A 26,522-nucleotide genomic window follows, 5' to 3' on the forward strand; every position below is an offset into this window, starting at 1 on the left:
CTGGGCACTACTGAGAAGACTCTGGCTCCCTGTTCTTCACTCCCTCCCATCAGGTATTTATACACATTGGTGGACTCCCCCGAGCCTCCTCTTCTCCAGGCTGAACAGTCCCAGCCCTCGCAGCCTCTCCTCACGGGAAGGATGCTCCAGAGCCTTCATCATCTTTGGGGACCTGTGCTGGACTCAATCCAGTAAGTCAATGTCTCTCTTGTACTGGGGAGCCCAGAACTGCACACACCACTGCAGATGTGGCCTCACCTGTGCCAAGTAAAGGGGAAGGATCTCGACCCGCTGGCAACACTCTTCCTAAAGCAGCCCAGGATGCCGTTGGCCGCCTTGGCCACAGGAGTGCATTGCCGGCTCACGGTCACTTGCTGTCCACCAACATCCCGAGGTCTTCTCTGCAAAACTGCTCTCCAGCCAGTTGGCCCCAGCCTATCCACAGACGCAGGACTTTGCATTTTCCTGTGTTGAACTTAATGAGATTCCTCTCTGTCCAGCCTGCCAAGGTCCCTCTCAATGGCAGCACAACCCTCCGGCTCATCACCCACTCCTCCCAGGTTTTTTGGCATCTACAAACTTGCCGAGGGTGTGCACTCTGCCCCGTCGTCCAGGTCATTAATGAAGGTGTCGAACAGTACTGGCCCCAGTGTTGACCCCTGGGGTACACCACTAGTGACTGGCCTTCAACTGGACCTTGTACCACTGATCACAGCCCTCTGGGCCTGGCCATTCAGAAGGTTTTTAATCCACCTCACAGCCACTTAGCTAATCCGCGTCCTGTCATCTTATCTATGAGGATGTTATGGGAGACCATAACCTTACTAAGATCAAGATAGACAACATCCACTGCTCTCCCCTTGTCCACCAAACTAGTCACCTCATTACAGAAGGTCAAGCTGTAAATCCATGCTGACTACTCCTGATCACCTTCTTGTCCTTTATGCGTTTGGAAATGCTTTCCAGGAGGATTTTCTTCATCACATTCTGAGGGACTGAGGCAAGGCTGACCAACCTGTAGTTCCCTGGATCTTTCTTTCTGCCCACAGAGATGATATCAGCCTGTTCAGAATGGCACCCTTTCCTTCTGTACCTCTCAGGCTAGAGAGGATAAGGAAGGACTGGACAAGAGTGATAAATTCTCTTTCCCTGTGCTATAAAACGCTACTCGAAGTGTTCCCTGAAAATGCTGTTCCTTTTTAAAAATCAGCTGTTTTCCTCCCTGTTTCTTCTTGTTCCTGTCAAAGAGTGAGCATCTGAAGTCCACTGGTCATTGATCACACTCAGTAAAAACCAAGCAAAATGTAATCAAGACTTCAAGGATGTCAATCTTCCACTGCAGGAAAATTCAACACCTTCTTAAGGAAAGGAGAGGAATCACACCTTTGTATTATGAAGAGATTATATACAGGAGGCAGATCCAACTTCCAATTACTCCTGAGGCAAATGCACACTGGAGAAAAGGCTTGTGGCATTAAACTCAGATGCCATTGTACTCCTGATTTCAGATGGTTTGAATTCCACCTAACTCCCTGCGATTACTCTTGGCTGGCTGTAGTCCTGCAGATGCAATTAGGTTACAGAGAACGCTCAGCTCCAAACATCCTAGTTTTACAGGAGTGGACTGGGCATGAAGCTGGGACCAAGAGCAAGCAAGCAACACAATCCTCGGCCTCTCTGGTGGCCAGATCCTCCTGTGGTTTCCAGACCTGTCATTAGTCACATGGGCCACCATGAAACTGCCCAAGAGCTGCCTGCATCTCAGGACTAATAGGCTGGACTCCCCTTCGCTAACACAATCGTGCTGGAGTGTACCAGCAAAAATGGAAGAACCTGGACCAAGCTGGCAAGTTCAAAGCAGCTTAACACAGAATCACCTGCTCCAAGGAAGGGGCAAGCACAAGTGCATGTCCACCAGTCAAGAGATTACAGATACAATTTTCCTCACTAGTGCCCTGACGGTAATGAAGGAACCATAACATAAGAAAGGACTAGTTTTGCTCTCCATGTACCCACAGGCCAGCTGGCACTGCTAAGCATTTTCTGATCAGGTGGCAGAAGACTGTAGTTTATCTGACCACAGAACAATTTTATAACCCAGGAATCAATCTGTGCAAGTGCCTTGTATGATCTTTTTCTACTGTCCTGCTTTAATGGATGTAATAAATAAAGCTCTGGCTTTATTACCAATACTTAATTCTTTTATAACGTTTGGAGAGAACTAAATTTTCCTCAGACACAGCTACCTGCACAAACATAAATCCAGAATGATCTCCAATACTGACAAGAACCTACTCTAAAGGAAAGCCTAATGTTCTGAGCATTAGAGACACATTTACACAGTCAAACACTGATACAAGGGAGGAATTGAACGTCACTGTCTCCTGAATACTGACCCCAGTTTTGTAACCATCTTACTGTCTGAACTTCAGTAAATTATGTATTTCGCTGCTTCAGCTCCCCCATTCACCAAATGAGGACTAATAAAGACTTCACATGTGTTGTGCTAAAGTTTTTCACCTTCAAAACACTTTAGACATGCAAAAGAAGGCAAAAATGTGGAGCACTGCTAATAAACCTCTAGGTCAAGATGACTGTTTTTCTTTAGTGTGAATGACAATAATGCCCACTAAGAAAAAGAACAACTTGCAACCCCCAAAAAGCCCAAAACAACAACAGACCACAGATGTAACAGACAAGCATGGGTGAAAATATGTGTGGGAATGACCCTAAAACATCCAAGGAGGAAGCCACAGAACAAGTAAATGATAGGAAAAGTTTGGTCTATTGGGGGTTGCTTTTTGGTTGATTTGTTGCCATTACACCACACAAGATAAACAAAAATTAGAGTCCTAGCTCACTGCAAAATGGGAATTAGTATTTATTTCCTGTCACTTATTTACTTACAGTAGACTTTGTTAACATGTGTTGTAAAAAAACCACCACACACGAGACACTGCAAATAAACGTAGCGTAATCTTTAATGCTAAGGCTACTTTACTATTCATCCTCTTGACCATTCCTGACTGTTCTGTACCACACATTATCACTTGCCCGTATCCAGCTGTTCTTTCCTCAATTCTATTAGGATTACCCTTTCCCACTGTGCCTGTACAGTGGTGATGTACCGGGTGTGACTGGGATAGGCTTAACTGCCATCACAGCAGTTCGTATGGTGCTGTGCTTTGCATCACTGTTAAAACAGTGTTGATAACACATCAGTCTTTTGGCTGCTGCTGAACACTGCTTGCAGGGCAGCAAGGCTTTCTTTCTCTCTTCTCCCTCCCCTCACCCCAAAGCAAGTAGGGTTGCAAGCGGGCAAGACACTGGGAAGGGACAGAGCCAGGACAGCTGGCTCCAACTGACCACAGGGATACTCCAGACCATATGATGTCACATTCAGCAATAAAAGCTCAAGAAAAAGGGAAACATTGGAGGCTATGGTGTTTGTCTTCACAAGCAACTGTTACACATGCTGAGGTCCTGCTTTCCAGGAAGTGGCTAAACACTGGCCTGCCAATGGGGTGTAGTGAATTAATTCCTCTTTTTGCTTTGCTTGTGTGTGAGCTTTTGCTTTCCTTATAAAACTGTCATTATCTCGACCCATAGGTCTTTTTGCCTTCCTTCTATCTTCTCCCCATCCTGCAGGAGAGGGGAGTGAGTGAGATGCTGGGTGGGTGTCTGGCTGCTGACTGGGGTCAACCCACTGAAGGTGGCCTACTCCTTGCCTGGGACTTCTAGCTGCTGCGGTAGTACAAAGAATAATATTTAAAATCTTCATTGCAGAAAGGAACTGGACGTGGTTTTTGCAAATCCCAAGATCATATACTGAACTGACAGGCTAAAACCTCTGTCTTACTGTGTAACTTTTAACTATGGATAATAATTTTCTTTTTCTATATAGAAATAAGACATGAAATGCAGCTAAACTGCAGGGAGGAAAGATAATGTCAATAAGAAGCAAAATTGCCTCAAGGTGCCCAGTTCTAGAGAAACACTATAACTCTCATCTCAAAGATTTACCATAATACTGTGACACACACGTTGTCATGTATAATCCACCCAGCACTGCATTATCTTTTCATTGAATTATTTTGCCATGCAGTGTACAACCACATTCTTGCTTTTCTCAGAATACTTTTTTCTGGATTGTACTCCCCTCTGCTACACTCTCCTGTAAGAAGTTGTACTATCACTTTTGTCTCCAGTGTTCCCTTTCCTTTTTTTCTGCTCTTTATTCCCCTTTCCTTTTCTTTGCCTTCATGACACTCCATATTTCTTCTTTATATTTCTCATTCTCTCCCATCCAAATTTCCCTCGATACATGCAAACACACCATAATTCCGTCTTTTAATGTTTCCTAGCTATCTTCCCCACTCCCTTGAATCATGACAGGGACTGCAATTAGCTAAGTAAAAAATAGCACCACTCAGGGGAAACAGGTCAGGGGACAGGATTCAGCATAGTACTACACCTGTAGAAAGATGATAGGCAGCAGCTCTGGTTTACCAGTCTCCAGTTGGTAGTTGGCAATACCTGAAAGTGCTTTTCCTTTCCATCCTTCTCTGGCAATTTAACCTTCCAGAAGACAGAAACAACTTCCCCCCCGCCCCCCCCCCCCCCCCCCGGATGCTGTAAAACAGCACTGAGAGGAGAGCTTCTCCACTAAGCTTGCTGGAGCACTGTTGAACCTTTGTACTGCTTTAACATCCCTCCTACTGAATCTAAAAAGAGGAGGACCCTGAGAACTGTCCTTGAAATTGATAAACACTGCTTTCCACTCTCTTAAAACTTGCCCAAGTTCTAGTACAAGCAATAGGACAGAAACTGTCTGTCTACAGATTTGGAGCAGGGGACAGCACTGACTCATACCCAGTTTTATCACAGCCTTTCTAAAAAAGCAATATAATAAGAGCTAAATGCTTTTTGTATTTGAACGAAAAAAAGTCAAAGTTTCCAGCTTGTGACACCAGCCTAGATAGTAAGTGGAATTTTCCATCCCTAACCGAGCCAATCAGGATAACCATGCCCTGGAGAAATGTCACCAACTGCAGCTGTACGTTTCTGAATATTACACCTCAACACAGTGAAGCAACACCCACATATTATTAAGTACATATTTCTGGACAGAATAAAACAATTTTTTTAACAGCCTCCCAAAACAGAAAGATGAGCAAAGTGCAGGCCAAGGTTACCATTGTAGTTCATGCAAGACTGGTTCAGCTAATTTAAGCAACAATGTTGACTGCTGCTGTAATCGAGATTTTCTTCTTCCAGGGCGGTGTTTGAAATGCGAGCTGTAACAGCCAAACCCCTACTAGAATAAGAAGATAAAAACCCCAGTCCATTTAAAACTTCACTAACGACAGATGAAATCAGCTGCCTTCAAGTGCATGGTTCTGTGAAGCAGTCAGTCTTTGGTTGCACAATAATCTCGCAGCCCCTGCGTCTGGGCAGATTTCCTTCTTGTCTGGCTGCTTTACTAAAATAAGGAGGCTGCCTGGCCTCTGATAAGTGACTTCTCTTGTGCACCACCATCCATAGCCTATTTATTGAAGATAAAAATGGCGGGAGGGTGAGAAAAGGCAGAATAATCTTATTCAGACCCTCTACGACTCAGATAAGAGGACAATCCTAAGTACAAGCAAGTGGTATTCTTTATCTATTAGTAAGAAGTTATATATCTGCTCAGGCACAGGCCTCAGCGGTAGAAAAGGATGTGGGGTAATCACAGAACCAGCACAGGAATGACATTATTAAAAAGCCCTTGTTACAGGGCTGCCATAATCATTAAAAAGGCAATTCTTTGTAATGACTAGCTACAATTAAGTCCTGTCTACCACTGATCACAGTGTTTGCAATACTTCCATCCCACCACTGAGAGTTTAACTAGCTGCCTGCCTCAATCCCCACAGCTGCCTCCACCACCACGCTGAAAGACACCACACAATCCTGTACGTTATTAACTGAGAGCTGAGAACTTCAGTTATATGGCAAAGAATATGCTGTATTTTCATCAGGCAGTGAATTAATTAAAAAAAACGGCCACAATACAAATTTGTTACCAACAACAACCTCATAATTTTATTTCTTTTCTCTCCAATCCAATATTAACAGATTTGTTTTAGAAACCAACTTAAATTTAAAACATTTCAACTGTTAAAGCATCATCAGTAAGTTTTTCCAATCTACAGAAAAGATGCACACCTAACACTCAAAATACTGCAGCAATGTAAGTAATAATTGAGTAACATTGCACAAGTGCCACATTCAAGTCACAAACAATTCCCAAAACACATAAAACTCATTGCAAAACAGTATTAATGGCACAGCTGACTGTTAGCATGTCTGCAAAGGAACAGGATTTTAAATACCTAGCAGGGTTTTAACTCTTGAGAAAAACATCTGCTTTCCCTCTAACTCTCAAAGAGGTGCTTATGTCTTTCTAGACACCTATAATGACTGAACGTACTATTCCGGACAAAGCCAGGAGACCCCTATACTTTGTGAGCACTCAGCTTGTCCATCTATTAATAAGGAATTACTTCCCCATGCAGGCAATAGCCCCACCTAATAGCTAGCCTGCCACCCACTCCAGTGGTCTCTCCCATCTCAACTCAAGGCAGAATCCCCAAATCATAGATGAAACTGATGTTTTATGTAAGAGCAGGGACACATCCTCTATAATTGGTTTTCCCTGCAGATACAACCACTGGCTCAGCCTGTGCTCTCTGTGCTCCTCCCAGGCAAGGTACTGGCTGTGGTACTTGCTGGGAACCTGTGTCCCACACCACCAAGCCAACGGCCCGTTTAGAAGAATACTACCTGATTGCTGCAAAAAGTATGAATGCGTGTGGCTCCTGCTGTAATTCACTCCACTGTAGAAGACCATCTATCCTGCATGGTAGGGAGAATCCCTACATCACAACCCAGGAGATTAAAGGAAGTAAAAAACATTGTAAGAGACTTGAATCTCCAGAGTCCTCTAGTAAAAAGGGGAGGATCTGGTGACAGCAACCAAAAATGTAGGGATTAATATAACCAAATCTCAGCAGATTCAAAAAATTGCACAGCAAGCCGTGATTGTTACCTCTCTCCCCTGCAAGGCAAGCACTTTCAACATTTTAGATCCTCCTGGAGAGCCATGTTAACCGTTCTCTCAGTCTGGTAAACCTGAGAGTCAGACAGAATGACAGAAGATGGTCCACAGTGTGGGTAGGTTTGTGTAAATGGAGAAAGACTGCCTTAATCACACAAAGTGCTTCTGAGTCAAGAAAAAGAAAAGGACCGGGAGGAGAAGAGAACTGTAGGCCAACAAAAGTGGGTTTGGCAGAACCTAAAATTTAAGAGGTTTGAGCTGTCTTAAGGAATGGCAGAAAAGTGGCTCTCAATGGCAGAAAGGAATCCAACAATGATGTACAGGAATACACATGCTCATGGAGGTACAAAGACACCTAAGGTATGTAAACACTGATGGAGAACTTTGTCCTTTGAGGCTGTTGCTGCAAAAGCAGCAACAGAATTCACCAACCCTGGTCTGGAGAGGGAGCCCTCCTTGAGGGCAGGAGATGGCCCACCTCACCTGCCATACTTCCTTTTAGTCAGCTGGGAAGAAGAGCTCCTTGTAGGAGCAAGACACCTCTGAAACCACTGCTCTGAACTGTTCTCAGGTATATTGTTTGGGTTGTTTGCCCTCTAAATAGTCAATAAAGTCCCATATTGTCAGTAATATACAATATAGAAAGAGCTTAATCCTTACTTGTGAGCTATAGAGCTCTTGTAGATAAAGTTCACAGCTGTCTAAAAATAGATTTACCAACCACGCATGGCAATACCACCTACAGAGAAGGAGCCCACGTTGGCTGACCAGCCAAGCTTGGCTCAGACTGGCTGGCTGCTTAAAGCCCAGGGTACACAGTTATTATTATTAATAAACACCCACAAACTCTGCAGAGCAAGCTGCAAAGTTTCCCCCTTGACCTGGATATCCAATACATATCTAACAGCACACAGCTACTTAAAACTCAAATAGGAACATATAACGCAAAACCAGTACCTCATGACAACGATCACTCTAGGAACCTATCAAACTAGATGCACAAAAAAGCATATGCAATCTCATCTTCCTGAAAGTTGTTAGTGAGATAAGGAATACCTTGCAAACTGCTCAGTGGAGTCTCAGTGCCTATGCCTGCTAACCCTCAGCAAGCAATCCGTTCATCACTCGCCCTTACAGATGCTGCTCACAACACAACCCGTTCTCATTGTCTGAGGCATTTATTGCTTGAATGATTCAAATTTTCAGTTAACACCTGCCGTATCTCTCCCTGCCCCAGAGAACACCACACTGACATCTGGCAGTCGCACAGACAGCAGTTTAAAAGTTTGTATCTGTCAACTCCAGCAAAGGCTTTGTTAGCCATGGCAACAGAGCCTTGAGCGAGCAAGGGCTCCCCAAATAAGAGGAAGACTTGTTTACATCACCGAAGCCCAGGTTGTTAGCTGTGCTGGCATGTCATAATTTTTATCAGGAAAAAAACAGTGAGAATTCCCAAAAATGCTAATGTCTTGACAATTTCCAGACCAACTGGCATCACCACAACTCGGCTGCTGGATCAGAGTGGGCCTTAGCACACAGAAGAACGACCTTTCCTAAGTGCCAGCACCTGATACTTGGCAAGGTGCCAGAGAAGTGAAGGGTGACAAATGAGGGGGAAAAATGAGAATAGATGAGATTCCCCAGTGGCACTGTCACAGCTGACAGCTTTCAGTGACCGCCTGGAGACTGGCTGGCCTCTCAGACACGCTGGGACAGCATTCCTGTGTCTACTAGGAAGCTTCACTCAAGCAATTGATAAAAGGCTCAATTAGCCATCAGGTGACAAGCAGCAACTGGGGACTGTGTTTTTCCCAAACAGATAAAAGAGCTCTCAAAGTGGCCTTCCCAGGGTGTGATTACAGACTTGCAGCAAAGTATGCTAAGTCGTTCTGTAGTTCTGCAGCTGCTGCTGGTCATCTCAGGTTAACAGCATACTTCTCTCCCAGCAGTCAGTACTTATTTCTTGAACTCACTGATGGCATTTTTCTTAAAAAAAAAAAAACCAACAAATCACCAAAAACATTCTAAGAAAATTCCCCCTCGAAACAGCTTCTCAATCTTGTCATCCTCGCATTGCCGTTTCCCTTAAGGGTAGCTGTGAACAGGAGAGGAAGCCCTAAGTGTTGCAGCTGCTGCTATTGTTGCAAGAACAGAAGCCAAATTTGCTTTGGCTTTGAAAGCTGCAGTCACCTAGCTTTGACCAGACACATCTGTATTCGCCATTACATTCATCAAATTACCAGCGTCGCAGTGCAGGGAGTTGCTTCAGCTGTGATGATCCCTTAAGAATCCGAGTTATGCAAAAAAGAGGAAGCTCACAGGTGGGTGAAAAGAAATCACAGCAATTTTAGAGCTTGATTTCTGTGTACAGAAAGTAGCAATTTCTGGCTGCTATATACTTTACATCTCACCACAAAATAGGATGACCAGGCCACAGTGCACATGATGTGACAATAGCGCAGAGGAGACAACACAACCGCGTACTGAGCAAATACCTCGCAAGGACTCCCCAGGGAGGGGAGCAGAGGAAACACTTACTCATAGTAAGCAAACACTGTCTGGCTTTTGGGGGACAATACTCCATTACCCCAGTAATGCAGAGCAGGTCCCTAACAGGGCCATAGGGTCAGGTATACTGCTCTCACCGGGGTACGGCCACAGCTCTACTGGATCACAATGAGACATAACAGATCATTCCAGCATCTGCAGCCCTGGAACCCAGTGAAGGATGCTTGGCACAATGTCCTTTACCATTTATAGGCTCTTTGCAGACAGAGATCACACTTGAGAAGAAGTGATCCCCTGGTTTCTGTTTCTCTGTGGCAAGAGAGGATGTTCAGAGGGACAGCATCTCCAAAGACAGCAAAGAGAGGGGATACACTGCCCTTGGATGTCTTAAAGGAAAGTCACAGAGCAGTAAGAATCCATGCTTTTCACCACATCTTCTTATCCACAGACACCATGTACACCTGATTAAGTTTTTTAAATGGCATTTGCAAATCTAACTTCCTGTAAAACAAATGTGCCAGGAAACCACTGCCAATACTTCACTCTGCTCTTTCAAGCATACTAAACACATCTCAGGTGATGTGGTCAATTTCTAGGCTTCATTTCCTTTTTTTTTTGTTGTTTCAGAAAATGTATTTGCTAACCCTTGTTCAATCGCCTCTATACAAAGAGCACTACACGCACTCAGGTTGCTAATGAATGTACTGCAACAAATCCTAACAGATAGGTCAAATAAGCAATGAAAGGTAGCTCAAACTTTGTGCTTTTAGGAAGCCTCTTTTAAGATACAAATAAAACATTCACTGACACATTCAGAACAGAGATTCCATAGTGTTTAACAATGACAATAATTGTCCTTTTACAAAACATACTGGAGTTGATTTTTTAGCCTTCTAGAGCAGTTTCAGCATCAGAAAAATTACTAGTTTCTTTTTTGCTGAAAGAGACAAAAATTAAAACAGATGGTACAAAACCTTCCCCTGCCCAAGAGAAAAAGAAAAAGGACTACATTCTCAGCTTGTGGTTTGAAGCACATGGAACTACTTCAGGCTTGTGTTGTTCCTGCCCTTATATACCAGACACTTGCTCTTGCTGTCAGTAGTCTCTATGGCTGCACTGTTCTCTAAAAACTGTTACAGAAAAAAAGAAAACCAAAGGAGAGCTGAAGTAAAGCTACATCACTTCCTTGGTTTGGTTTACTGTGTAACCTTCTGAACAGCTGCCTCACTGCAGCTGAGAACGGCTGCATGGAGGTGAGTCAGAAAAGGAAAATTCCTTAAACTGGTGTTGCTTGTGAAGTTCTGTCTCATCAAATAAAACTGTGTCAGCTTACCACCAAGCACTCCTTGGTTAACACACAGAGAACATACTGTTTGCTCCCAGCTCTTACACAAATACCTGGGCAGAAATTGTAAAATCGCCACCAAGAGCAGAGGCATGGAAAAAATACAACTGGCCAAGCCAGCCTGTTTCAGTGATCTCAGAGTGGAAATAACAGGACTTCCCAGACCTATTGGTTTTAATTATTAGACTTGGACATTCCTCGTTCAAGTGCTTCTGCTTGCTTTGGAGCCACCTAAGACTTAGATAATTTTTTTCTCTCTTTGCTCAGCCTGCCAAGCAAGGTCCTTTTACTGCACCTTGTAGCAGAACAACAAAAATAATTAGCAGCTACAACACCCAGCTCTGACCTTGGCCTGAAAATAACTTTGCTGCTAAAAGACATGTCCCACTTCTTATTGCTTAGCCAGTAGTTTATCACGTAGTTGCAGACTGAAGGTACCTGCACATTCTTGGGGTGGTTCTCCTCAATTGTTATCTTTTTCAAAACATAAAATGCCTCCTGCATGCCTCAGAATAAAGACTTTTTGTGTAATATGTCATGACATCGCTGATAGCTATTACAGCATCATTTTTTGTGTTTTATCAGTCAGATGAAAAGTCAAGCAGAACACAGAACTGTTTGAATCTAAGCTTTGCAGGTTAGCATCCGGCAACATTCACCAAACTTGTTACTTCTGGCCATTGCTTTCCTTTGGAAGAACCACAGGCAGAGTGATAGTAGGGGAATGTTGAAAGTGCAGTCTACACAGGACCCAGAGACAGGCTTAGTTTTAGCATCTCTATGTATCACCAGAATCCCTCTCTTCTGACTGAGCAGCATTATTACCATACAGGCAAAATCATACGTCACTGATGTGCTGCTGCAAAGAATTAGATGTTTTACTTCAACCACCTCCATGGACAAAAAGATGTTTCAGGCTCAAGATCAAGTTAGAAGACAGAGTAGCTCTCAAATCATTCCAGGCATCATTTGCTTTTGTGAATTTCCTTTTCCTGTATCAATGGTTTTGATTAGGAATTGTTTTCTTCCACTAACAGATTTTGCTTGCTTTTCATATTTTAACTTCATATGAATTTAGCTCCCCAGTAAATCTGTCTGGTATCATCCAACACATTCAGAAATTGATCTTGGCTCCACAACCTAACTACCAGCATCTTCTAGCTTTCAGTGTTAGACATATTAATATTCTCTTGAATACTATTATCCAACTGTATGTTAGTACATGAATAACCCAGAGAGGTTTCAGCACACTTCAAAATTACTCAGAATTACAGACTATCTTGTTGGCCATTCACTTACCAAGTATGTAATTGCTCTTGTCAAGACATACCTTGGAAATTAAATAGATACTCAGCAGAAAAACTTTAATTACTGCCTTAGCATTTTTAACAAGTTAAAATGATATTGTAAAGTCAACTTTTACTGAGTTTATCCTTTTTTACCTTGCAATTGTTTCTTCAGCCTTGAGAAGGTAATTTTTATTTTCTGTCTGGTGAAACTGCTCTTTCTTGGCTCATATTGAGCTGAAAGAATCACCATTGTTTTTAGCTTAAAGCACCCTGTATTCTGAGGCTGTGCTTACTGTGCCAGAACTACTGTTCGCTCAGTAACAACAGTGTTGTCGTGGGAACAAACACCTTCAGTCTGAACTGTGGTCAAAGTTAGGTTGGCCCAAACTGAAGGAGGTGAAAGAGAGGCCAAAAAGGCCATGGGCCACCTCTGCACCTCTCAGAGTCCAGGAACAGTTTGAGAAGCCTGAGAGACCTTCACAAGCATGTGCTGTGCTGTGACGGCTCTCCTTCTACGTGTGAGCTCTCAATGCTTCTCTTCCCTCTTCAGTCTGTATTTGTCACTCTCTTGCAAATTTCTGCACTTTGGACAGGTGATACAATCACAGCCACTGCTACCAGCTACTGCCTCAGATGGTGGGACACATATATATAAGCTCCACTGTCAAACATGGACTGTGCTGAAAGCAGGACCTAGTCCAATACAGCATCTGTGGCATCCTCCAGACCTCAGTTGTAAAAACAAAAAAGGCACATAAGGGCTCCACAAGAAATTCAGCTGAATCGGACTTGTTTCAATCTATGAACACTTGCCACTTGAGCCACTCTGGTGACAATACGGATGCAAATTCATACCACTGTCTCTAACAGCACAGGATGCCTCAGGCTGCTCCCAAGAACCCATCTAAGAACTCGCCGAGCTATGTAACATGGGTTCCAAGAAAGTCTTACAATAAAACAAGCCAGCAGTAGCATGGACACAGAGCAAACATGCTTCAAACAAATCAGCAGAGTTAGTGTGGCACACTGAAGACTGCCACGTATGTCGATTTTGCCACACTGGCTAGAATTCAAGTTACTTAGCTTCTCTGGTACAAGAGTATTGTGCACACCGATACACACACACTTACTTAGTACACTGCTGCTATAGAACCAAGGTGGTCACAGTGAGATCCTGCATGTATCCCCGTGAATACAAGAGATCTTGGCAAAACTGCAAATATAAAAAAAAAAAAAAAAAAGGAAAAAAGAAAAGAAAAAGGCAAAAGCTATATTAATCACCACCAAGTTAAAGCAGCTGAAGTGGGTTAGATGTTGAAGATACTTCATAACTTCCTGTTAAAATCAGAGCGTCTGTTCAGACTGGATTTTGAAAATGGAACCCCTACTAACATTAGTAATACTCATGCATGAAAACAGCTTTCAAACTGTCTTAGTGCCATGTGAAATACACAACTCACAGAACTATGTTTTCTCCTCCATTTTATTTTCAAAATATTTACAGACCATTCCCTAAGCATTAGAAAGCCAGGAACTCTATGCATAAAATTGAATTGAAATCTTTTCAAAGCTATAATCATTCTGCAAGGTTAAAGAAATTCTCTAGCAAAAAAAGGAATTTGTGTAGGCTTACAGGCAAGAAACACATTTTTTGCTTCCTAATTTCATTCTATGCTAGACACCACAGAACCCAGAATTTGAAGAGAAAGCACTGGTAACATTTAGACACTAGCAACAATTCAGTAATCATCAGATTACTGCTCAATCTCTTTATCTTGTCCAAGATTGCTGAGTTTTAGTTCTTCTGTCATGATTTTCTTACAGAAGAACAGCTGTAACATTATCTTCTATTTCCTTTCTATAATTTCCATAGCATATCATTGTAATCTATTAGAATTATTTCATGCACATATATATACAATCAAATTATTTTTTTAGCTTGCAAGCACTGCAAACAGCCCTTTACAGGAAACGATGAAATGTTTCTCTTTCTTCTTCTCTCTTCTATCATTTATTTCTTGGTAAAAGGGACTGAGGAAGAAAAACAAACAGTAATGTTCCCTCTTCATAACCACAACCATTCAGAGGCCCAGTACGCAATTTAGTGTGATATATGCCTAACCCAAAAGACCTTACCTTTGTCCTCTGCCAGCATAATGGTTGTACTTCTTAACAAGACTGCAGTCCCACCAGTCACATTAACACTAGTGCAGAATGTTTATAGATTTAGCATAAAGAATTCTTTTCAAAGACAGATACTGCCAACACTTCTTACTAGAAGAACTGAATGGTGATACAAATGGACCCATGGATATAGTGGAAACTGCCTGAGAAGAGATGAAAGAGAATTGAGAAAATATGCGACTCTCCATATTTTATTGGGTGCAGGAGTTAATCTAGAACTAACCTATCCTGGTTATTTCTACACACTGCAGCACAAATGTTTAGTTTTCTTAGGGAATTACTTGAGAAGAAGACACTATCGTGATACCATGTTAAAAGATGTTCATTTGCCCAAAGTTCCTTGGATACCTGAGGTAACTCCTACTGATGTTATATAGAGGCAAGCTGGAAAGCAGAAAAATGTAAGGAGGTGAAGCTGAAAGAGTGCTAAGGGAAAAAAAATTTACACTATTTTAACTTCTGTTAAAGTCACCGCAGAAAGCCACTAGCTTAAATTCGATGAATTTGATACTGAACGGCACTGATAAAATACCACTTGATGTAAAGTATGTGAAGAATTACATAAAATTACATATATTACATAAAAATATGTAAAGTATGTGAAGTATACACAAGCACTTTACATGGGCACCGAAACCTGAAATTTCAGCACGAATAAGCATGCTTGTGCTAGCTGCAAGAGTCACACGTCCTAGCTGTAGTGACACCACAGCACGATGGAGAGCAGAAAGGACTAGGTATTTCTAGTCCATAAAAGGAACTGTTCTTTCCACAGCAGTGAAAGCAAAAGGATAAATAGACTTTTAGCTAATCAGCAAACGGCAAGGTTTTAGGACCACAGGTTCATTTGCAATGTAGGCACATGCTCAAAAGAATGTCATGTCTCCTGCAAAGATACTCCAGATCCACGTCATGGTTTGGGAGCAACCCATGCGAAGGGCAGGCAGCAGACAACTGTCTGTATTCCTGCTGAATTCACAGTGAGGGACCACTCGGAGGTGTCACAAGTGCAGTACAAACGCTCAGCAGGTGCAGGTAGCCATGCCCAGTCACATTCAATTACGTCTCTTGCTATCGAGGCTCACTGCGAAGGGCAGCTGATGGCTATCAATGAACTGGAAGAAACCGAGCAGTTTCTAAAGAGAAACTTTAGGATCTGATACTACTCCACAGTAACCGCAAACAAAAAGACTCCTAACTTCTAATGTCAGTTTAGGACTCTAGATGCTAATAACTTAGACAAGTTTAAAAAAATGACTACATGAATAAAGGCGGGGGGGAAAAAGACATTGGACTTTATAAAAAATGAAGGCAACAACTCCAGCACAAAATGTTGCCAAGGTACAAGTTCTTGCAGGCTGAGAATGTACGTGAAGAGATATTGCTATACGTTGTCTTCCATGCTCTTTCCTAGCCATTATTCAACTGCCATTTACTGGAATTAAGCTGAAAAATCACTCCATGGCCAATTACATGCCACCGAAATGAGAAAGAGTTTATCCATCTGGGAATCCTCTCCACATCTGGACGGCGCAAAATCTATTGCACTGAGTCAAGTTACGGCACCAGTTCCAATGCCAGCAGCGCCCTGCTGTCGACTTCTTCCGAATTTCTGCTTTTCAGCTGTATGTACCTGAGATCCCTCCGGGGGTCCCTGGGTCACTGGTTGGAGGTCTCTGACAGACGGGGCATGGAGCCAGCTGGACTACCAGTCTAGTAGTGGCCACCCTTACCAGCCCACTGTCGGCGCCGGCACCGGGCCCCGCTTTCCCCCCAAAACTTACCCACACTAGAGAACGAGGTGTTCCACCGGGGCCTGACGCACCTTCCATCACGGTGTCACCGTTATTAATGGCAAAGAGTTGCCAATACTAACAGTTACCATGAGCTACCGTGACCGAACGCTAACAGTCACCATTGCTACCACAATCAAACCAACACCGCGCTGCTCCCAGCGAGTGGTGTGACCCCGCTCCCCCCGGCAGCGCGCTGCCGCCTCGGGAAAACGCAACGGCGGCTCCTGCCAGACCTCAACGTTTCGCCTTACCGGAGGAACCGGGGCTTTCTCTTCTCCCCGCCAGCTGCGAGCGCCGAGGAGCAAAACCGCAGCGCCCACAACGGCAGTGAGGGGCCACCCCAGCGCCCCCCGACGACACCCTCCAGACCCGCCGCCAGGGGCGGCTGTAACGGCCGGGCGGGCCGAGGGTCCGGCCGAGGGCCGCGCTCGCCCCTTACCATCTGGGCCACCTTCAGCATGCCGGCGCAGGAGCGGAAATAGGCGCCGTCCATGAGCTCCGCGTCCGAGCCCGCCGAGGAGGAGGCGGAGGCGGCGGCCGGCGGGGCCGCGGGCCCCCCGCTGCTCACCCCGGTGCGGATCACTCGCGCCCCGTGGGACATGGCTCCCTCCCGCGCTCCCCTCAGCGACGCCCGGCCCGGGACAGGGGGACGCGACGGGACGGGACGGGACGGGACGGGGAGGGGCTGCCCGGGGCCGGGCGGAGCGCGGCGCCTCCCCGCCCGCCCCCGCTCCCCGGCCGGCGGGGCGGGGGGCACGGACGGAGGGAGGAGGAGGAGGAGGAGGAGCGCGGGGATTGCCCCCAGGCACCGGGCCGCCCCCCGCCCCCCCGCCGCTGCTGGGTTACGTGCGAGTCGAGGCCGAAGCGAACGTTTCGAAGCAGAGCGAGGGGACCCCTCAGGGCACGGGGTGGGGGGCCGGGGGGGCAGCTCCGCTCTGCAGCGGCCCCCGCGGCGGTTGCAGCTTCACCCGAAGCGAGAAAAAGCCCCGGGCCTGGCGGCGGTGGTCGGCGGCGGCGGTGGAGGGGGCAGAGCTGCGAGCGGCGTCTGCCCGCGCAACAGTTATTGCCGCCAAAAAGCCCCCAAACCTTCCGATTCGTGGTCTCGTAAGAAATAAAACAGTTGCATTAAATGAGCAGCGACAGGCAAAACCGTAGCGACTCTCCAAATGTCTCGATGCCACTGTTTGAATTAAATCATGCAGCGATACTAACAGAACTCAGCAAAGGAAACTATATATTTCCTCAAGTTTAAAAATAACTTGTTTTGCTTTCTGACAAGTGAGGTAAGAGCTGGCCCCTGAGCTAGGCATGTGCCGCTTTTTAGAGTAGTAACCCCACCTGCTGCTGCTCTGGGCTGCAGTTGGATGCACATTCTGTTCGTAGTTGGTATTTAATAGCTCCTTCAGCAACTAAAGTTCAGGTAAATTCAGATAATCTCCAGCACAAATAAGGGACTAGCACAAGTAATTTACATGAGCAAGGCAGAGTTTGCCCGTGTAGGCAATGGTCTGTAACAGACTAAGCAGTACATAGTTGAGGGCTTCTATTAAGCCAGCTAGTAGTTGCAATAAAAGATACTACCCGTCTCACCATATTTTATCTCATTTCATTAGATACCAAAGCTACAACATTGCCAATCTACAAAAAAGTACAATGCTAGCTGCTGAGAAAGAGGTTTTGTTTGGGTTTTTTTAAACAGCTGCTTTTTTCCCCCCTCTTTTCTTCTTACAGTTCAAGTTCAGAAGCAGGCACAGGTATAGCTTCTTGCAAGCCCTGCAGAAGAAGGTTCTAGTAACTTCTGTACTTCCTGTTAAGAAATACATTTTTCTTACCCACTGATTCAGCTTCTTTAGTTCTTCTTTTGAAAGTGTGTATATGACTGGGGCCCTGCTGATCCGAGTTCAGCCCAGTGAAACAGAAATACCTTTAAATTAATAGAAGTAGAGTAACAAGTCATATTTTCTACTCAGAAATACAAGCATCTTCTGTAAATCACTGGCACAAAGTCCATCTAAAACACTGCTGAATTTGAAGTCTTTATTATAGTTCTCATGCTATTTACCTCAAGTGCTTCATGCATGATGATGATAAGAGGTAGTGACAACTCCTTAATAAATGAAATTTGATGGCCATAAGTTGGCATCAAGTATCCTTTATATGTGTGGGTGACTCAGATTTTTCAGAGAGACTTTGTCTGAAACAAATTATTTATGTCAAATACCTTCATTCTACACATTGATCATTTTGTTTATTCTTCTTTATTATCTGTATTAAGAATTTCACTAATGATTTAATCACCAGTTCTTTTAAATAAGGTTTCTTTCAATCTTATGAACACTAAGCAATGCCTGCAGCCACAAGTCTTGTTTCAATAGTTACATGATAAACCACAGCTAGCTTATCTTTTTTATCAGTATTAGAACATACAAAGGCGTAAGTCATAGTTTGCAAATCAGTATTTAAGACTAATACGCTGGAAGAAACAGATAACCTTTTGGATGCTTATGACTTTCTTCAGGCCTGAAACAGAAGGAGCAAACTTCAGAAGTAATTCTCAGCTTGTACCGATTCCTCCAATTTTAACTAGATATTCAGAACACTTGAAAAACAGACAGTTGGTACCTGGGGAACAGCTGAGAAATGAGACAGATGAGAAAGACTCAGAGAGGCAGTAGATATTTTGCCAGAATCATTCCTTACCTGGTAACAGTGTGGTTTTGTCCTCCATTAATAGGTTTATTCTGACATGTAACACACCGTTCCCATGACAGTTTTTAGTAAACTGGATGAAAAATATTACTCACTCTTAGGTCTATTACCTCTGTCCACAAATGTTGTCTGGGTTAGGACCAGATCATCACAGTTACCACAAAATCATGAAACATTTGTGCATAGTCACATTCTTTGGAGACAGGTATATCAAATACCATTTGAGAAAGAATTTCTATTACTACAAAAGCATTTTTACTGATGAGAAATCATTGATGAGATTTTAATTCTGGCTATATTTCTAGTCACATTTTATTAGTTGACATTTGGATCATTTTTATGCCTTTGATTTTTTTCCAGCAATGGAAAAGAGCATATGGGATTTTAATGGCACATTTTATCTGTGTAGATAAAACGCATAGTTGGTAGCCCTTCTTCCTTCTCACAACTGGGTAATTTTAGCAAGCAGCAGACAGCCTGACCTTTGTTGTACAGGCCAGATGCAATCTGCAGACAAATATAGGTTTTAAAATAATATCTTGGCTTCCCTTGCACTGAAACCCTGTGACTGGACAGATAATCAAAAACAAAACAACGTGATTGAGAACAGAATTAGCTGGTTGCTGCTAAATCTTCTTTGCTGCAGGGCATGCACATAAGTAAGCACACACTATTTAGTTACAGGGAGAAATGAAGTTTTTTTAAGCAGTGAGATTTCTCAACTACCATATATAATCATCCAAGTAAGTTTTCGAAGACTGGAAGAGAGTTCACATCTTAATCCAGGAACAAAAGATTTACCAGGAGTTTTACGTGAGGAAAACTTTATATAATATCACGAAACAATCATGACCTTACACTCTCCACATAATTCCTGGAAAAAGTTCCTTAGGAATTTGTATTTGAAAGTAATTTTCAAAGGTATCTGTTTTGAAAGTCAATCTTCTGTCATACTTCTGCTTGAGTCAAAGATATTTAAATATAAGCATCAAATGAAAAACTTCATTTGTTAAACTAAGAACTCACAGATGATGCCAGCAGACAAGAAAAGAGGGAGGAAATTCTTTGTTTCTAGCACTGGTGTCTTGACAATTCTTCTATGGATTTAATCTTTCTATCACTTCATAGGATTTAGAAGCCCAGATTTTAATTAGGACAGATTAATGGCCTAATCGGAGGAGGAAAAAACACAGTCCCCTGAGAAACAAAATGTATTACCTTTAGTAGGTGTTTTGTGATATTCTCAGTAGGTTCAACACTGAGCACTAAGGGACTGTTGTCTAGACTTACGCCTTGGAGCCTGCTGGATTTGAGAAACCTGTTAAGATAATGTGTTTTGGGCACAACTTTCGTTCAGAGAGCTTCAGACCTACACTAACAGGTTCCAAAAGCAATCTCATGATTGTGAGAAGCTGTTAGAATATGCAAGCTGACAGGATCATCAGAATTCTTAGTAGTACATATTTTACTCTGAAAAAGAAATTTGAAAAGCAACCTTCTATTCCCAGTTTACAAAACATGCACAGTTTGGTCAATTATTTATTTATTTTTAAAGTTTTGGGTGGGTTTTTTTCTGCACAATGTCACTTTTTACACATAATAGTAAGACAGTATCAATCTTAGTTTTGATTTGTAGCATTCAGTATCAAAAGTATACCTGTAACGTTTTAAAAGTTACATTTACAAAATTGGCACATTGTCTGAGTAAGCTTTATTAAAAGTTTAGTAATAACATCTATACAACGTCTAGAAAAATACCATGTTAATTCTAAAAGAAGCAGTATGAAATTTTATTATACAGTACAAAGTCAGTGTTAGATGTCTCTAAAGATGGAATTGTGTTATAAATAATCATTTAATCTCAGTTTAAAATATATTGTGTCAATCCTAACAGAAGCATTCAGAAAGACCTTATCCCTCTTCCAAGCTTTTGTCAAAAGAGTATAATCCTCAAGACGTTTTATACTACATAAATCACTTTAACAAAATATTTACTGCAAAGTTCGTGATCGCCAAGATATAAAGCTAAAATACGTATTTCCAGCATAGCAGGAGGTAACCACGAAGGCAAAGAACTGTAGAGAGAGGGGAAAAAAAAAAAAAAGTATTAGAAAAAAAAAATATTTGAGAACCCTGTCATTTCTATTAAAAAAAAAATAGTTACAGGATTTGGAAAAAGGAGAAATAGCAGGCTGACTAAAATGGCACTGTTTCACCTCCTTGTACTTGTGTCACCATCACAGTCAATGCTGTGTAAATAAGCTTATACTATGCTTGGAAATATGGGTCTAGAAACAGACAAAACATGGCATATTCCAACTCATATCTTCACATTATAACTGCCTCAGTATGAATCTTACAGATTGGACTCTCACAATCCTGTACTTGCTGCTTTTAACATCAGTTGCTGGTAGCTGCTGAGGGATAGTCCATGGGACAGTGTGAACTCAAGGTAACGCTCCTGCACTGCTGCTATGTTCCAAGAATTGCCTACAGCCCACCTGTACCTCAGTGTGCCACACTGTGCATCAAAATAGGTTTGTTTACAGAGAAAACTTGGATTCAAATGCAGGCCCAGCCATGTTCTCGAACAGCAGTACCGATTAGGTTCCCAATTCCAGAGGTCCTGAAGAATAAAGGTACTTCCTCAGCGCAAATAACAGTGAGGGCAACCACGCTGAGATACTGCTACTTTGTCCGAAATTGATTACAGAATAAGCCTTCTGTAGCAGGCTAGATTTATTTTATGTTTAAAGATTAAAACTACACAGTATCAGCGGTGCTGCTTCTGCAGTCCTTGCAGCATACGCACAGAGAAACCAAATAACAGCTGTGAACTATTTCAGTTGTACTGATAAAGTCCAATTCAGTGCCAGTGGTTAAGTTCCTGTTAATCACTGCATGTTGTTCAAAATAGACAATGTTCAAAATGGTCGTACGATAAGACCAGAATGTTTTGTGCTGGTAACCGAACGAAATAAAGCTGACACTGCAAACGGATTAACACTACTTTTCTTAGAGGTGGGCAATGATAGGACAAAAGGGAACAAACGCAAGTTACAAGAAGTGAAATGAAAATTAAATATTAGGGGGAAAAAAAAAAAAAATCACACTGAGAGTAATCAAACATGGCAGCAGAAGTCCAGAGGTGTTGTGGAATAGCTGTCCTTGGAAATACTCAAAACTCAAGTGGACAGGGCCCTGGCAGCCTGATATGAGTTAGCCTTGCTTTAAAGGGGGAGAGAATTGGACCAGATGACCTCCAGAGGTCCCTTCCAACCTAAAATATTCTACTAATGTTTCTTGCTTATATACCATCATTGGCTTGGGTGGGCACTTCAGCTGTGAGAGCAGGTCGCTACTAAGCATGCATACAGACAGTAAATCTAAGCCCTCCAACAGAGGGCTCTTGGTGAGTCTTGTCTAATGTAAATTTAACGTGTGGCACCAAAAATCATAGATGATGATGTAAAATATTATTACAATAGAAAATTGTAGCATTCTTTCCCAACAATTTTGTTTCTTATGATATAAAAGCTCCATCTAAAATCTTTCTAACAGAGAACAACTGTTGGGGATAAATGATTTGCTAAATTCTCACAAACATCTATCCATGAAACCCTCAATGGGTTCAGAAAGCAACAATCTACATTTAATAGTTTATTTAGACAGTGCATTAGATAAACACCATTAGGAGGTATTAGAAGAGATTCCAAACATCCCACGAGACACTGAGCATTCATGCATTTTGCATAAAAACCTGAATCAGCATGGACGCTTATCTAGCAGCAAGCAAGCGCCTGTCAACAGCAGCGGCTAAGTAACAGATCAATAGTTACGAACTGCCAAGGGGAGAAGTCCCTGAACACCACTGAAATGACAGGGACGTTGTTATCCAATTCCCAAGACAAAAACTGAGCAGGTGTTCAAGTCTCTGTGTTCATGGCCATATACAATAAGCTTCAGACAGAAGACGGGATTTGTGAATAGTCCAGAGAGGACAACTGCACAAGCATGAACAGTTAGCAAAGTAACTGTAATTCAGAATTGTTGTATACAATTGAATTTGACTGCTCTTGCCACAACATGTGAAAAGTTCATTTACAACTCCCTTAACTTAGCTAGACAAGGTGTTCACCCACTCAGAAAGTGACAAGGCTGTTTAAAAAAAGTTGGTTTTAACCCACTTTGGCTGCCTGCTTTGGATTTTCAAATCTAAGTAGTAAGACAGTAATGTCAGACTAAGTGATTTGCATTCACTTTAAAACACTAGAAAGTTACATGATTTTTCAGGCATTGTACACCCAGCTCATGGAGGTGCATGGAGGTGACTTGGTGCTCACACAATCTGTGTTGTCTACTCTGATGTGCAGGGTGTAACTTCTGCCAGAGAGGTAGTAATAAACGGGGCAGGGGAGGGGAAAAGCAGTATGATCTTAAAAACATTACAGCCTTCTCCGGTGTGACTGTCATCTCCTCGTGGAATTTCTAGTCACCTTGAGAAACTATGAACCATATTACAGCTACCTGTAGGTTTTGTATGCAGATGCCTGCAGATTTTCAAAATCCAGAATTTCAACCCGCACTTCCAGCAAGCCTTCACTTGATATAACTTTATTGGACATAGAACTGATTTAAACAAAAAAAATAACTCACTGAAGAAGCTGCCCAGCTGTTGTAATTGTGACTGTCCAGTTCTTTGGTAACTGAAGATGCATCTACAATGGCAGCAATGAGGTACAAAATGAAGGCACTGCCATTAAAACACAAACCCTGTTGAAAAAACAAACAACTTAATTACTTAACATGTACATGCATTTGTTACCATTTTCTATTCCAACATTACAAAACTCTCCTCTGAAATATAATGTACACAATGTGATTCTTAACTATTTTTACCTTCTTCCAAGTTTCTATCTGCAAGATTAAAATTTAACTGCTTATTTTGAAGATCCATAAACATTAAAGGACATTTTGGACAAACTGTTCTCTCCATCATACTAAATCCAGAAAAGTCTTAAAGCTGGTGTGCTGTGATTTTCCATACGTGAAAATAAGGACACAGCTTGGATATCACAGTCTAAGTGTTAGGCAGTAAGAATATGACGCAACATGAAAAAAACAAAACAAAACTGCAATTTGATTACATTTCTAATCTACACAAAGATACACTGTAGGAATCAGTAACTCATGGCATGTGAACAATGTTTATAAAGCTTCCAAAACTTTTGTTTTCTCCACTTCTGAAGGAGATAAAGAGAGTGTAATCTTTTCAGTCGTATTCTTTCACCTTTCAGTACCCTTCCCTTCTGCCTGTTTTTGAAAGGAGAAAGAACCAGATAAAACCAAGGAGGAAAACAGTCTGAATGGACTACATAGGTCATCAAAACCCATCCATGGCAGATGCTGCTTTTTCTCTTCCAAGGAGCAGAGTTAAATGTCTCAGGGTACCTATGTTCATTACTAAGGAAGAAGCAAAGCAGATAACCTTGATCTCTTATAATGCTATAGAGAACAAACAAAAGCATTTGTTTGGGTTTTGCATGTGAGAGAGAACAGAAAAGGAAGAGAGAATGGAAGCCTAAGAAGATGAAAGACAGATAAAAAGGTATGAGGGTTGGTTTTTTCTGAAGTATGTAATTTTAATACTTTGTCCTTTAACTTACTCACTACTTGGTCATGGCTATAGGAAGTTCATTCTTATTTAAAAAGAATAAATCCCCCAAACCTCTACCCTGCTACTTGTCTAAGGCATATGAATCTGGCCATAAACTATACTTTCAGTTCACTGGTGCCATGTTTAAGTGGAATACCTGTGACAGGCTTTGCACCTAGTTACAATTGCAAGAATTGATAACTCAGCTTAGGCCAGGTCCTGATGCTGCACGTGATCTGCTCCCTTCAGCTTCTGGCCCCACGTTTGCACTCCAGAGTGTCACACAAATACCATAACCCTAACTCTATTGCCCCAGTTGTCTCTAAATGTTGCCATACTGGTGCAGCTCCGACATTAATTTCCATGGTGTGACTCAGTGGATGCTAGGAATATATGTCAATTATTCATTATTGAATTCACTAGTCACCAACTCTCGCAGAATCTAAAAAAAGAGCTGCAGCCCAATAAGAGAAGTTCAGAAGGCAGCGACAACAGCTGTATCCACATCAGCAATTCCCTCAGTGCACTGAAGCGTGGATCAACAGCTTGAAGTGGTTGGTATGGAAGCTCCTCACATCCATCTCCAGGACATTTGGTTCTGGCAGAGTTTACTTCAGACACGGTGGAGTCTGCCGCACACTCCTGTGACACACAGGGTTCAAAATGTTCTGAAGAGAAGCCATTTCCCAAACACACGCTTTCGCAACTGCAGGCCCCTCCAGAGAGCAGCATGCTGTGCTGTCATCTGTCAACATGTCACTCTTCAGGGTCACCACTGCCTATATGACACTTCCCATGCAAAAAGCCTCCTTACAGTTTTCAGAGTAGGCTGAAGGGCATGCACGTCCTCCTGTGGTTCCTAAGTCCTTCCAACTTCAGGGCATTTGGAAAAAAGCCACTTAGCCACCTTTCCGCAGGGAACCATGGGCAGTGCCTCAGCACTCAGATGGAGTCCAAGGCCTGGCACTTGAGGGTTGATTCATGCACTTATAAATGAGTGGGGTTTATTTCACCTATATCAGCTGATCCAATAAAAGGTATTATCTCTATCCACAAATCTCACCTCTCTTGTTTTATCTGGGCATTACAGTAATAAAATACCAAACTGTCAATTTTGGGATAATATGCCAACAATTGGCAGGTTCAGGTGAACTTCTGTAAAGCATGATTTTCAAACTCCAAATTTGATTGCCTACAGTGTTTGTTGTTGTTATTTTTAGATTTCCCGTTCCAAAAAGACTCAATTACCCTGGAAAGCTACAAATCCCTGCAATATCTTGTCATGTAGAAAAGAAAAAAGCACATAATTTTTGAGAAGTGCTGCTCTGGGAAATAACACTGTTGGGGAAGATGGAATGCAATACAAGCTGATTGGGCCTTTACTGCCAATATATTACTCAAACCAAATGGTTCATGCTAAATTACCATCTGCTTCTTAAATTCAAATTTACCAGATTTTAAAAGCTTCCATTGATTGTTTTAGCAAAGAACTTTCACTATTAAGGAGAGACAGTTTTGAAGCACATCCTTTGGGTTAATTTGCAGTAAAAGTAACTGCATCTTAAGCAATTTGATAATGTGCTTAACCTGCAAAAAGTGAATTTATGACAGAGAAGTCCAGATGTAATTTTGGATACTGCATACAATAGGCACAGTTTGAGCTAAGTGTTGCCTAAGGAAGCAGAGCAATAACTAGCTGAGACTGAAATTCAGAATACTTCAGAGAATAGGGGGAAGGTGGACAAACTCACTCACTCAAAAAGGTTTGTGTCGTGCTCTTTTGAATGAAGACATTAACAACATCTCTCTGAAAAGAGACCCAACATTCCTCTTGGTCAGCCAGGAGCAGCAGAGGTCCAATTCAAAAGCTGCTCCCAACAGCTCTTTTAATACCTCAGGGCAAAACAAGCTGGAATGCAGCATCTTTTATTTATTT

General features: G+C 42.5%; 2 protein-coding genes across 4 annotated transcripts in view; both read right to left on the bottom strand.

The window, feature by feature from the left end:
* Positions 1 to 16,890, bottom strand: part of CMTM7 (CKLF like MARVEL transmembrane domain containing 7) — a 31,491-nt gene extending 14,601 nt beyond the window's left edge. The window contains exons 1-2 of one of the 3 annotated variants that reach the window (XM_074860735.1): positions 16,661 to 16,779; positions 13,372 to 13,454 (exon numbers count right to left, since the gene is read on the bottom strand). Coding sequence is in view for 1 of the 3 variants with exons in the window: in XM_074860733.1 (XP_074716834.1) it covers positions 16,661 to 16,822 (162 nt within the window). In the remaining 2 variants the exon portion in view is untranslated. Of the gene's footprint in view, positions 1 to 4,474; positions 4,570 to 13,371; positions 13,455 to 16,660 lie in introns of those variants that run through there. The other 2 variants (XM_074860733.1, XM_074860745.1) reach the window with 2 other exon arrangements.
* A 3,566-nt stretch (positions 16,891 to 20,456) lies between these two features.
* CMTM8 (CKLF like MARVEL transmembrane domain containing 8) overlaps positions 20,457 to 26,522 on the bottom strand; it is a 35,967-nt gene continuing 29,901 nt past the window's right edge. The window contains exons 3-4 of the mRNA XM_074891736.1: positions 23,587 to 23,703; positions 20,457 to 21,005 (exon numbers count right to left, since the gene is read on the bottom strand). Of these exons, the coding sequence (XP_074747837.1) occupies positions 20,922 to 21,005; positions 23,587 to 23,703 (201 nt within the window). The 3' untranslated portion in view covers positions 20,457 to 20,921. The remainder of the gene's footprint in view (positions 21,006 to 23,586; positions 23,704 to 26,522) is intronic.

Source organism: Strix uralensis, chromosome 1 (genome assembly GCF_047716275.1).
Source record: "Strix uralensis isolate ZFMK-TIS-50842 chromosome 1, bStrUra1, whole genome shotgun sequence".
NCBI lineage: Eukaryota > Metazoa > Chordata > Aves > Strigiformes > Strigidae > Strix > Strix uralensis.